The sequence below is a fragment of the Xenopus laevis genome, chromosome 3S, assembly GCF_017654675.1.
Source record: "Xenopus laevis strain J_2021 chromosome 3S, Xenopus_laevis_v10.1, whole genome shotgun sequence".
Classification (NCBI taxonomy): domain Eukaryota; kingdom Metazoa; phylum Chordata; class Amphibia; order Anura; family Pipidae; genus Xenopus; species Xenopus laevis.
In genome coordinates, this window is record NC_054376.1 from 24,131,055 (window position 1) to 24,145,217 (window position 14,163).

At 40.9% G+C, this 14,163-nt stretch overlaps 1 protein-coding gene and 1 non-coding gene across 2 annotated transcripts; one reads left to right on the forward strand and one right to left on the reverse strand.

Annotated features, from left to right (window-relative positions):
• Window positions 1-692: 692 nt before the first annotated feature.
• On the reverse strand, window positions 693-12,671 carry mak16.S (MAK16 homolog S homeolog). The gene is given in 10 exon segments (NM_001087006.1): window positions 693-979; window positions 1,319-1,384; window positions 1,464-1,571; window positions 2,968-3,042; window positions 3,144-3,198; window positions 3,707-3,858; window positions 3,933-3,997; window positions 9,241-9,350; window positions 9,996-10,045; window positions 12,602-12,671. Coding segments are annotated over 10 exon segments (915 nt in total). The 5' UTR covers window positions 12,617-12,671; the 3' UTR covers window positions 693-760.
• Window positions 12,672-13,039: 368 nt separating this feature from the next.
• Window positions 13,040-13,138, forward strand: LOC121402332. The gene has a single exon (XR_005966763.1). It is a non-coding gene; the product is annotated as a small nucleolar RNA U13 (small nucleolar RNA).
• Window positions 13,139-14,163: the final 1,025 nt, after the last annotated feature.

The following is a 14,163-nucleotide window of genomic DNA, read 5'->3' on the forward strand; positions in this document are numbered from 1 at the left end:
ACACTAAAATAAAACTGAGGATTGAGGAGGTAGGCGGGGATGAAGCCCAGAGCAGGAGGAGGAGGAGCCACTTTAACCTTTTAGTGTCCTTTCTCCAAGCAACAGGATCTTCATCCCCATGTTGCCTGTGTCCCCCAATCTAGGCAAGAGAAAACTATTTATTGGATATTTATATTTTTATAACAAATATTGTATTGATAAAATGGTTAAGATGTTGGTTATATCACTTGCACATAACTTTTTAAAAAAATGTTTTTTTCACTTGAATAAGAATGTCTAAGGATTTGGTATGGAACCAATTAACCAATTAAGGGTAGATTGGACAAAAGGACACGGATTGGTTTGGTGTGAAGCACATGGTTATTTAATGTTTGGTTTTATTACATTTTGTATCATCCTTGAAAAAGGTCCCAATAGGGACCGAAACGTTGGGTATTGATGCAACGATAAAAGATTATACTTTTACATAAAAGGGAGTGGTTTGGAAACTATTGGTGTGAATATATATATATATATATATATATATATATATATATATATATATATACACATACATACACATACATCGCAACCGTTATTTTTTGTTATTTTTGTTGGCGCTTTCCTCCAAAACCCAGTAATTTAGATGGTGGTTGCAGGGCAGAATAAGTGATGGTTCTTACTGTCCACCTTTGTATTACAGAAGAGTTATCTGGTGGGGAAAGGGGTTTATTTAGAAAAGAAGAGTTCAATACAGTGGCAAGAGCCTCAGGCAGAGGAGTTATGTCACTTTGGCTTTTTGCTGTGGCTCAGTTTCTTGTTCATACTCTATCTCCACATGCGGACGTTTCCTGATTAAATGTCCTTTCAGTGGGGCCTTGCCCTTCGACTTTGCTTTGGGGGCCTTTTCTTCCTTTTCATCTTCTTCCCCGGATGACTCTTCCTCGCTCTCACTGGAAGGCTTGTCCTCGTCACTGCTAGCCCCAAGTTTATCCATGTCCTGTAAAGAGAAGGGTGGTGTAGATTTAGCACCCCGGGTCTATCCAGAAACAAGAAGCAAAGTAACATTTAAGTAACTGCCAGGTTACAAGATATTCAATATTCTAGTCAATAAAGTCTGATGTTTAACCTTTTCAGTGCCACAGGAACCTGTAACTTTGAACTATGGGAGTGTGAGCTTTATGGGGGGGGGGGGGGGAAGAAGTAAAATCCACTAAGGACAGGTATAAAACTGTTCCAGAATATGACTGCGCCCCTCACATACTTTCACTTTAAAAGAAAACAAGCAATTTACAGTGACAAGCTGATTTTCTCTCGCCTGCAGGTTTCTCACATATACCTCAAAATCACTCAAGTCACTTTCTTCAACATCATCGTCTTCCACAAACTCCCTCTTGCCGCTCTCCTGCGGAAATAAACACCAGTGTTATTAATACAGCACAATCCATTCTACTCCATATACTCATGTACTGAAGCATACTTACGTCATCATCTTCCTCTTCTTCATCAGATGACTCGGAGGCGCTTGCCTCGTCCTGCTGTTCCAGTGCTTTATCAAAAGCTTGGATGGGAAAGTTATAAATATCCCCATACTGTGAGAGTGTGACACAAGGAAAGCACATTAGGAAAGCAAGTGGCAAACAGCTGCACAGTAAAGGGTTAAGAAAAAGATAACATTTTGACTTCCTGGCTGTATTTCTCACTGCTAATGTCCCTATATATTCCATTAACTGCACTCAGCTGCTGCCCCCTCTCTACATTGTATATGTGGTACTAAATCATATATGTGCCCACAGCAGTGGTTAGTGGCTCACAACTATTTGCTCTCCCACTTCACTAGATGCTTGTGGAACTATGGGTGAAATTGTGTTGTGATGGATCGGTTACCTTGTTATGAGCCGGGACAAAATGTTAGAACTTGAAGGGATGCTCAAGCTGAAAAAGTCCTACTGGCATAGGGTACCCTCTGCTGCGCATTATGTAAGGGATAAGGTGTTCCCTTGCTGTACATTATAAGGGAGGATACAGTATCTTCCTACTGTACATTACATATGGGACAGGGCATCCCACTACTGTACATTAAATTTTAAGACAGGGCATCAGACTACTGTACATTATATATTTAAGATAGGGCATCCCACTACTGTGCATTATATATTTAAGACAGGGCATCCTACGACTGTACATTATATATTTGAGACAGGGCATCAGACTACTGTACATTATATATTTAAGACAGGGCATCAGACTACTGTACATTATATATTTAAGACAGGGCATCCCACTTCTGTACATTATATATTTAAGACAGGGCATCCCACTACTGTACATTATAAATGTAAGACAGGGTATCCCACTACTGTACATTATTTATTTAACACAGGGCATCCCACTACTGTACATTATACATGTGGGATAGGACATCTCGCTACTAGCTAACGTTACTTTTTTTACATTACATATGGCATAGTACATCCTCCTGCTATATATTACATATGCAACAGTAGATCCCCTACTTTATATATGGGAAGTGGTAATTCCCTATACACTCTGCTGCACATTATGTAAGGGATAAGGTGTCCCCTTGCTGTACATTATAGGGAGGATACAGTATCTTCCTACCGTACATTAAATATGGCACAGAGCATCCCATTAGTGTGCATTATATATCTGGCATAGGACATCTCACTACTATACATTATATAATTAAGATAGGGCACCCCACTATTGTACATTATATATCTGATATATATATATATATATATATATATATATATATATATATATATATATATATATATATATATATATATATGATAGAGTATCTCACTACTAGCCAACATTACTTTTTTTAGATTACATATGGCATAGTACAGCCTCCTGCTGTACATTAACAGTAAGTAGACCACCTACTTTATACATGGGAAGTGGTATTTCCCTATACACATCTTAAATCTCAGTTATAGTCTTCCTGCTCCACCCACTTACCGCTCCCTGTTTGAGCCGCTCCAGTAATTCCTTCTCTATGGCATTGTCCAGCTGGGCCGCCACCAGGGCCTTTTCCTGTGCGAGTAAAAGGAGCAATATGATCAGAGAGTCACAGCACCTCTAGGACACTTATCAAAACATCCTGAATCATCTAGAGCCACGTCAGAATGACTTACCTCTCTCCGCTTTTCCCTCCTTTCCACCTTCCTGCTCAGGGGAACCAGTTTGCGTCTGCATGAATGAAAAGAAACCAGGTAAATAAAAAAATATATTGAGCTGACTTGGTGCAAATTTAAATGGTCAATAACTAATTGCCAGCAAACTGCCTATGAAGCCTTTATATAAATGAACTAGGAAATACTACCTGCGGATTGGCTGCTCCGGATTACTCAACCAGTTGCACTGTGCCTATTATGACATTATCCCCAAGTATTAAAAATAGGGATGCACCGAATTCGGTTTCGGGATTCAGCCAGGATTCTGATTCGGCCGAATCCTTCTGCCTGGCTGAAACAAATTTGCTTATGCAAATTAGGGGTGGGGAGGGAAATCGTGTGACTTTTTGTCACAAAACAAGGAAGTAAACAATTGTCCCCTTCCCACCCTCATTTGCATATGCAAATTAGGATTCAGTTCGGTATTTGGCCGAATCTTTCGAGAAGGATTCGGGGGTTCAGCCAAATCCAAAATGGTGGATTTGGTGAATCCCTAATTAAAAATCAGCAAACTGGGAACTTACTGCCTCTTGAGAGTGAGCTTGCGGATGCGGATCAAGTACTGTGTGATTTTTGTGAATCTCTGCTTGCACTTGTGTCTGATAAAGCGCGGCCAATAGATCAGGTTCTCGTCAATTTGTTCCAGAGCCTGCTCATAATTCTTGCTCAGTCGTACCTGCATAAGAAATGTCCTTGCTTGTTACATTCCTCTGGAACATGAAGCTGCCATATTGTTTGTTAAAGGCTTACCCTCTCCCACATCCGAGCTGGGAAGGCTGCTCTCTCGATTGTCTTCATATACAAATAGCAGATGCCTGGGTGCAAGTGAAGTTTTGAACAGGAGAGAAGAAACCATTAATAACATTAATAATCAGATTGGGTTTTCTGCTCCTTTGTTCTGCTCTACATAAAGAGGCACTTAAAGGGATATGGTCATGGTAAAAAATTAATTTTTTCAAATAATTTCAAAATGCATCAGTTAATAGTGCTGCTTCAGCAGAATTCTGCAGTGAAATCTGTTTCTCAAAAGAGCAAACAGATGTTTTTATATTTAATTTTGAAATCTGACATGGGGCTAGACATATTGTCAGTTTCCCAGCTGCCCCCAGTCATGTGACTTGTGCTCTGATCAACTTGCAGTACAGCAGTAAAGAGTGACTGAAGTTTGAGTGATATAACCACCCCCACCAGCAGCCTAACAACAGAACAATGGGAAGGTAACCAGATAGCAGCTCCCTAACACAAGATAACAGCTGGCTGGTAGATCTAAGAACAGCACTCAATAGCAAAATCCAAGTCACACTACGACACATTCGACACACCAACATTAGAACTAAAAAAAAATACACTTGCTGGTTTAGGAATTACATTTTATATTGTAGAGTGAATTATTTGCAGTGTAAACAGTGTAATTTAGAAATATAAACTACATCATAAAAAGCATGACAGAATCTCTTTAAGAGGAAAGTCTTGAGATGCTGCTTATAAAATGAAGTTAGAGAACAGAGTAGTCATCTGACATTGCTTTGGTCAATTCTAAGCAGAGCAACATCATAAGACTTTCCTCAACTTACAAGCTTAAGGGCAAGGCCAGACATGGCGTTTTTGTGGTGTTTTTACATTGTGTTTTTAAAAAAGAACAGCCAGGCGTAAATACGCCACTGAAACACCATGCGACCATCAACATGCGTTTTTCAGCACGTAGGATTCTTTTCCCAACATGCACTTCTCATTGTTTTATTTAATTCAAATCTGCTTTTATTGTAAAATATAAGCAAAAATAAACAAACAGAAAGAAAAAGAAAATAAAAGGTAAGTACAAGGTATTTGGTGCAAGAACATGTGGTAGTAATTACATGTAGAATGCTACAAAAACATTTTCAAAGCAAGTTCACAACCTCCTATGCAAATTCCCTCACTACGTGCCTATGGGGGTGGGACCATGATTGTGGGTGGACATGGAGATCTGATGGGTAGTCCAGGGTTCCCAAATTTTGACAAATCTATCTCTCCCGTCAGTGTCCGATTCAGACATTATCTCCATTGTCCTCCTTGTGTTGAGCTGAGTATACAACTGTTGTGTCGTGGGAGTCACAGGCTGTTTCCAGGTAGTAGCTATTAAGGTTATTGCCGTGTTAAAGATTTGAAACAAAAGGCATCTCTCCACTTTGGAAATTTTGGTTGGATAGATGTGGAGCAGAGCGACCTGTGGCAGCTGCAGTATATCCTGACAGAGTACCTCTTTGATTATCCTGAAGACTTCATTCCAAAATGGTACCACTTTCGCACATTCCCACCACATATGGAGCGCTGTACCCTGAAGACCACACTGTCTCCAACATACACTGGGATAGGTTGGAGAAAAAGTTGCAATTCTGCTTGGTGTGAGGTACCATCTACTTAGTAGCTTCGTGTGGGTCTCTATGTGGTTCGTACAGTGTGTAGCACCTTTGGAACTATTTATACTTTGATTCCATTGCGCAGGTGTGAATGACAAACGCAATCCGTTCTCCCTCTTTTCCATATATGGCAAGGTACGTGTTTCCTCCCTCTGAGTGAGCATTTTATAACAGTCTGACAGGATCGCTTTGCCACTCCAAAATTTGCCACAGAGGTGTTCCATCAGAGTAGTGTTGCGGAGAGATTTGTAATCCTGGTTTAGTGACTACAAAAAATGGGTTATTTGTTGATAGGCATAGAGTTGGTTTTGGTGAAGACCATACTTTTCCATCAGATCCTCAAATCGGCTAAATTTTTTTGCAAAGTAGAGATCCCCGAGATTGATAATGCCTGCATCAATCCATTTGTTCAAAGATATGTGCGGAATATAATATTTGAGTGCTGTCAGGGGAAGCAGTGGTGATGGGAAAGGTCCAAACCTATACTTCAAAGACGTACTGTCCCAAATTTTCATGGAGAGTAACGTTGTCGGCAAAAGGGTAGCCACTGTTGGTCTTGCTTCTTAGGCATCCAAAAAAAGTGAGCAAGGGATTTCTCCCTGACCCTGTGAGTCTCCATGTCCACCCACATTTTATAACCACCCTCCGCATGTAGCCTATTGTGATACCGCAAACGATAACCGCGGGGGCTTTTGTTGCCAAATAAACCTATTAACCTCTTTCTGGAGTTTAGCAAAAAATTGAAAGGGAAGGGCTATTATGCGTCCATACCAGGAGATTGACTCTTTATGCCATCTGTGGCATTCAGATTTGGCCAGTTTGAGTAAGGGCAAGTAGTTTAGTTTATAAATCAGCTCAGGATTTTTAGGTAGTTTTATGCCCAGGTACAATATATGGGAATCCCTCCATTCAAACGAATGGTGTTGCATGACCCCTGCTATAACCTGTTTCGAAATGTTAATGGGGAGAGCTTGTGTTTTCTTAGTGTTAATTTTATACCATGAGATTGACTGAAACTGCTCTAATTCCTGTAACAAATTAGGCAAAGAAACAACAGGCTCAGTGACAACCAGTAGGATATCATCCGCAAATAGCCCTATCTTTTGTTGCCCTACAGACGTAGCTACACCCTTTATAAGCTGATTCACTTCTCATTGTTTTCATTGAATTTGGATGCCATATGTAAAATATGGCGTAAAGTGTGGTTTCAAACGTGCAGATCCCATAGAGTCTATTGATTTGGTAGTTTCTTGACGTTTTGGCGTTTCTGCTAAAAAATGCCAATACTGGCGTCCTGTGGTGGATTTCAACTTGCAAGCGCCCTGTGTGAATTGCCATAGTGCATTTTCCATTAGTTTCAGTGGTAGTGCAGTTTACCGTATATACTCGAATATAAGCCGAGTTTTTCAGCATCCAAAATGTGCTGAAAAAGTCTACCTCGGCTTATACTCTGGTCAGCGGGCAGTAGCTGAGATTGCAGTTACTTTTAATCATTCCTATACCAACAGATCACTTGGGGAGAGACTGCAATATCCCGCAATGCCCTCTGTTGGTTAAATGAAAGAATAACAGTGCGCCCTCTGTTGGTTATATGAAAGAATAACAGTGACTGCAATATCACACAGCGCCATTTGTTGGTTATATGAAAGAATAACAGTGACTGCAATATCACACAGCACCCTCTGTTGGTTATATGAAAGAATAACAGTGCGCCCTCTGTTGGTTATATGAAAGAATAACAGTGACTGCAAAATCACACAGTGCCACCTGTTGGTTATATGAAAGAATAACAGTGCGCCCTCTGTTGGTTATATGAAAGAATAACAGTGACTGCAATATCACACAGTGCCCTCTGTTGGTTATATGAAAGATTAACAGTGACTGCAATATCACACAGTGCCCTCTGTTAGTTATATGAAAGAATAACAGTGACTGCAATATCACACAGCGCCCTCTGTTGGTTATATTAAAGAATAACAGTGACTGCAATATCACACAGCGCCCTCTGTTGGTTATATGAAAGATTAACAGTGATGGCAATATCACACAGCACCCTCTGCACATGGTAGTGGGACAGTGGGACAATGCACACAGTAATCCGTTTGGCAATTCTCTGTCACCATCAACTTTGCAAAGAAGTCCGGTTGATCGCTGGGGGGGTCGCTTTGGCAGAATGTGCACTGCTGGGATACAGGGCTGTAGTTGTGTCTAGGCTTATACTGGGATGTAAAAATATCCAAGCCACTTATACCCTTAATGGGACTGCACTATGCAAATCCATTATGGAAAAGGACCTTGGAGTCCTTGTAGATGATAAACTTGGCTGTAGCAAGCAATGCCAGTCAGCAGCATCAAGGGCAAATAAGGTCTTGAGCTGTATTAAAAGGGGCATAGAGTCAAGGGAGGAGGGGGTCATTCTTCCACTGTATAGAGCACTTGTAAGGCCCCATCTAGAATATGCCGTACAGTTTTGGTCTCCATCACTCAAACAGGACATTATTGTATTAGAGAGGGTACAGAGAAGGGCAACTAAGCTGGTAAAAGGTATTGAAAATCTTAGCTATGAGGAAAGGCTGGCCAAATTGGAGATGTTCACGCTGGAGAAGAGGCGCTTAAGGGGTGATATGATGACTATGTATAAATATATAAGGGGATCATATAATAATCTCTCTAATGCTTTATTTACCAGTAGGTCTTTCCAGCTGACACGAGGTCACCCATTCCGATTAGAAGAAAAGAGGTTCCGCCTAAATATTCGGAAGGGGTTTTTTACAGTGAGAGCTGTGAAGATGTGGAATTCTCTCCCTGAATCAGTTGTACAGGCTGATACATTAGATAGCTTTAAGAAGGGGTTGGATGGCTTTTTAGCAAGTAAGGGAATACAGGGTAATGGGTAATAGCTCATAGTCCAAGTTGATCCAGGGACTAGTCCGATTGCCATTTTGGAGTCAGGAAGGAATTTTTCCCCCTCTAAGGCAAATTGGAGAGGCTTCAGATGGGTTTTTTTTGCCTTCCTCTAGATCAACTGGCAGATAGGTAGTTAATAAAAAAAAAAAAGGTTGAACTCGATGGACATGTGTCTTTTTTCAACCTTACTTACTATGTTACTATGTTACTAGAGTCAATAAGTTTTCCCAGTTTTCGTAGGTAAAACTAGGTACCTCGGCTTATACTCGGGTCGGCTTATACTCGAGTATATACAGTATGCGTATTTACGCCTGGCTGTTCTTTTTTAAAAACGCAACGTAAAAACGCCGCAAAAACGCCACGTCTGGCCTTGCCCTAATATTCTGCCGCTGTAGCCAGTCATGCATAATGAGCAGCAGGGGCGCTGTTGTATCAAAGTCGTTATATGCGCAACGTAACAACAGATAATATCATGAAAATAAAAATAATGTAAACTGCAGAAGTGCAAGAAGTAAGAAAGAAGAACATTTTACACTAATTCGTTTTTGAGGTTTTATATTTTCTTTAAGGGGTTACTGGCAGACACAGTAGATTCTTTCCATGATATCCTGCAAGTAACACTGCAGCAGTCACACACACATACATAATACCCTGTTAAACACGCCCCTGCCTTTAACCTACTGCAGCAATACGGGAAATAGAAAGAGCTGGGGCAGCACCCAATAGAAATGGATTTAGTCACCATCCCGTACCTTTCTCCTCTTTGATGGTGGCATACTGGCTGTTGGCTAGGGGGCAGGCAGAGCGATTGCACAGCCCAGTTATGTTGAATTCATTTCGACAGAAGTTCTGTGTCTTTGTTCTGAAATAAATCCATTAAGAATTGAGCACCCATCCAAACACAAACCCCAAAAACAAGATTACAGTTTTAGCAAATAATTGAATTATCAGTAAGGTCACTCTAGGCCTATTTAAAGGAACAGTAAATACAAAAAATGAAAGTGTATCAAAGTAATTAAAATATAATGTACTATTGCCCTGGTAAAAGTTGTATGTTTGTAAACGCCGGCTCCTCTGCACAGCCTGGGAAAGGAGGCAGCAGGAAGAGGAACAGAGGGGCGGGACTAGGAAGGTTTTTGCAGAAATTTTCAATAAATTCGTTTGAAACATTAGTTTAAAACATTACTTTTAATCACTTTCCTTCAATATTTAAAAAAGTATCATACACTGAAACATTCCTGTTTTTCACACAAAATGTCTCCTTTAAGCTTCTGCAGTTTGCGTGCACATGGACAGAACAGCAGAGGACTCTCTCATTTATGATATAAAAGGGGGAAACAATGTAAACTGAGATAATAACACTCTGAGCCTAGTCCCATTTAGTAAAACAGGATACACTCCCCCCCTCCCCCCCATGCGTGTATGCACTGACAGGGATGGAATCCTGGATTCTGGTACAGTAGAATGTTTCAGTGTATTGATGTCATTCAATGGCAACATTACTTACTTTATTTTGAAGGAGCAGAACTGTTTGTTCCCAACAACATCCCAGATTACCTAAAAGAGAAACAGAATATTCCCGGTTTATTGGAGGATTATCAAACAACATCAAGCATGTTTCTGCTATATTGTTTCAAGAGTCAGAACCAGCACTACAGAAGGGAAAGTCAGTCTATAGATACATTTACTAATAACCTTAAAGGATAAGTAAACCTTTAAAATAAGTTTATGTAAAATTGATGAGGGGGCTATTCTAAGCACTTTACATTCATTATTTATTTTCTTTTGATTCCAAGATTATAAGGGATACATGTGCTGTTAATATTAAAACATTTTGTAACTGCGCCACCTGCTGGCCAGTTTCTGACCAGTCTAACCACAAAGTAGTCAACGAAGTTGTCAAGAGAAAGAAAGAGGCTGCTCTGATGTTCTTCTGCTTAGGAAAGATTTTAAAAAAGTTTCTAATTTTTTTCCTAAGCAGAAGAACATCAGAGCAGCCTCTTTCTTTCTCCTGACAACTTCCTTGACTACTTGATGGTCAGAAATTGACCAACAGGTGGCTCTATTGTAACAAAATTCATTCATATTAACATTACATGAATCCCTTAATATCTTGGAATAAAAATATAATAAATAATGAATGTAAATTACAAAAGGGCTTAGAAATGCACCCTCATCAGTTTTACATTCACTTGTTTTAAAGGTTTACTTATTCTTTAAAACTAAGGATAATGTCTAATGAATGTATATAGGAAAATCGCTTACAATTATATTTTTGTTCCAGACAGAGTTTTCGTTTTTGGGGTGTTGTCCCCTTTAAAATGTTTTTTTTTTTTAAAACGTATTTTTCCTTCCTGTTTTTGAGAAGCAGAGTACCATATTTTAGAACAGCACATAGTCGAACCCAAAGCAGCAGACAGGGTACAGTAGGGGCAAATTTGTGCCAGGGACGGTACTTATTAAAAGGCTGGTCAAGTGACAAGGGGTTGTTGCTAACTGCAAGTGCAGCTGCGGTTGCACCAAGTTGGCCGAAGTCAGTTTTGCAAAAAGACTCCCATTCACTGAATGGGCCCCATGCATTTCCGTACAGTTGAGTTCAGTGCCACTGTGCCCCCCCTGCCTCTTGTTCCTAACTGACAGCAGCTGAGCTTTGACGCCACCTCCAAACAAATTGGCAGTTGCAGGGTTTCACAGTGGCCGCCGGCAATCTTTGCAGCACACTTGCACAAAAGAATAGGGGCAGTGTCAGATTGATACCAGGAAAACTCTCCAGGTGTCAGTGGATCCTCCTGCTTCTAACCATTTAGCCTATTTCATGGCCATTCATGATTTCTATGAGAATAAAGAGGCTAAATAAATGGAATAATAGATTATAGTATGTAAAGAAAAGTCTAAGAGAATAGAGATTGAGTGAAGAGAGGAAGAAAATAGTACTGAGAGTGGGCCCCTGGTTTAAGGCTATTTTGTGGGCCCCTGGTGTCCCAGTATGACAATGAATAGGGGTGCACATCACTCACACCATACGCCAGACTTATAACATTTCCAGCACAATTCTGGCTGGTTTGTGTTAAAAAACTACAGGGTAATCCAAATGGGCCAGATGCAGCCCTCCAAGCAGTGGCCAGGGTAAGACCCTAGAACGCAGAAAACCTGATCTTAAGGGCCCACTATGACAGGTGCTGTGCCACACATCACTTGCCACTGCATGGGGCCGACCAGAATTTCACCTGATGCCTAGCACTGGAAGCGATGGAACTAGCAGTGGGCAATTGGTGCAACTGCCAACCTCGCTGCCCCCACCCCAAATTAGACCTGCCAAGGATTCCACAATGGTGACTGGAATGGGGAGCCAGGGGCGGTGGAGATTTAGTTACATTAAATATAATAAATAATGAATGCGGCTAAAAATGTCATATTTTACATACGTAACTTATTGCACTAGCCTAAGGTTTCAGCTTGTCAATAGCAGCAATGAAGCAAAGGACTTCAAACTTGTCACAGGGGGTCACCATCTTGGAAAGTGTCTGTGACACTCGCATGCTCAGTGGGCTCTGAGCAGCTGTTGAGAAGCTAAGCTTAGGGGTTGTCACAATGATTAAGCAGAAACTGAGGTTGGCCTGTAATATAAACTGATGCTACAGGGCTGATTATTAAATTCTGATGCTAGTTGCACTGGTTTCTGTGCTGCCGTGTATTAATTATCTGTATTAATTATTAATTAGCCTTATATTGTGACATTTCTATTCTATGTGTACTGTATATTGTGAGGGGGTCGCTAAGCTCAGTAAGTGACAGCAGCCATCCATTGATATCTATGAAAGGTCCAATTTCATAAAGATCTGGCCCCAACCACATACAGGATAAGAGGGTCCCATATAGATCCAGCATTAGAAGAGTTGCAGCCATACAGAATACACCACAAGCCAATGCCTGCAGTAGAACGGGGCAATACAGGATCCCAAAGAAGTACTGCAGCAGCTCAGGTCAATCATTTGTATTTGCCAAAGCTGCCACCAACACCATGATATAATATAACAGCCGCTAAGCCTGCAAAACCCGGATAACTCGTCTGAGCCGGCAGCCTGTTCCCTTCACCAACCCGACTCTACTTACATCATCATGCTGCATCTCGGCGGCTGATTATATCACGTGTCTCACCCTAGAGCCGGTAACGCGTGTACACTCTCAGTGCGCGGCCATCAGCCAGAACAGAATCTCGCGAGACTCGCCGCACGGGTAAGAAAGGTAACACAGTCATGTATGGTGAAATGCCCATATGTAACATGTCCGACGTGTCCTCGATAAAGGGGACCTGACAGGCTCGAGGTTAGAGAGCGCTGGTTGGTGGATATATTTGCATACTTCGTGCTTAATTAGGCGCTACTTTGGGAACATTTTCGTCACTTTCGTAGCATTGTAAAAGAAAAACATTAGAAATAAAGGTTTTATTTTAATAGATGCAGCGGTTGTGAGCGAGTTAATAAAGTGAGTCGCTATGATGTTGTCAGCAACTCACAGAAACTTGGTCCTTGAAGCAGAACTAATATGTCGATCCTTCTGGTTCTTACACGTGATGAGCGGGTGTTCACGCTTTGTGCGTGAGATGTGCCTTCCCACATTGTTACGACTCGGCACAGTACCCTTCTGATTAAGAACCAGCGCTTCCTTGAAGTTAGTAAGAAAATAGATAATGTGGAGAAGCTATCGAAGTAAAGTCGGAGTGGAACATTTATTGGAATGAAAGTGCCCCAAACAGTGAGCTGACCACAGTATGGTTTCTATAACTATAAAATCTTCTTACAAAGTTTCATTTGGGTAACACTCCTCTCAATAGTTTGGATTTGCTTTATGGGGGTGTAGCAAGTTTTTTTTACTACGCCCATTTTTGTGGCCACACCCCCTAATTACCATTGTTCATTTTACAAAATCTGGCAGGTTATGATAGTTTGAACACATTTCTGTGGCGTTTATGTGTTATTACAATTTTGCTAATGAAGGTGAATTGCCCTTGCATTGCAAGTCACAGTGTCCCTGCTTATCTTTAATAGTTACAGTTGTTTCTTTGCTTATATATAATTGTTTCCAATGTATCTAAGTGAGCCTACCACTTATTCTGGGCTCTCTGCCAAAAGCCAATGAAGTTTTAGAAACTTTGTATCTTTTTCTGGCTGTTCAGTGCAGGAGATCAAAGAAAAAGTTGGGACATTTCAGTAACCAATCCTCGACTGCGGCTGAGCTGTAATAATCGGGACTGTCCTGCAAAAATGGGACAGTTGGGAGGTATGGGTAAAGATAATTTCTATTCCAAATAGCAAAATGTGGCTAAAACATGAATGATTTATCATGAAATATCTGCAAACGGCCTCAGAATGTGCAAATGACACATGACCAGAGGGGCCATAACCTAGGGTAGGTAGAAGAGGCGCGTGTCTAGAGTGTTACGGTAGCACTGGCAGTTTTATTAGGCAGACGGGACACCGGGAAAAAAAACCTAGTGAGCCCTTCTGACATACACCTGATCCCTGCTTTGGGCACTGCACTCTTACTTCCCTCCCAGCTCTAATCGCGTCCACAAGAAGATAAAATAAGTAGAGATGGGTGAATTTTTCCCATTTCCCAGAAAAATTGGCAAATTTCCTGCAAAATTGGCGAAACAGCGAAAAATTCATGAAAAA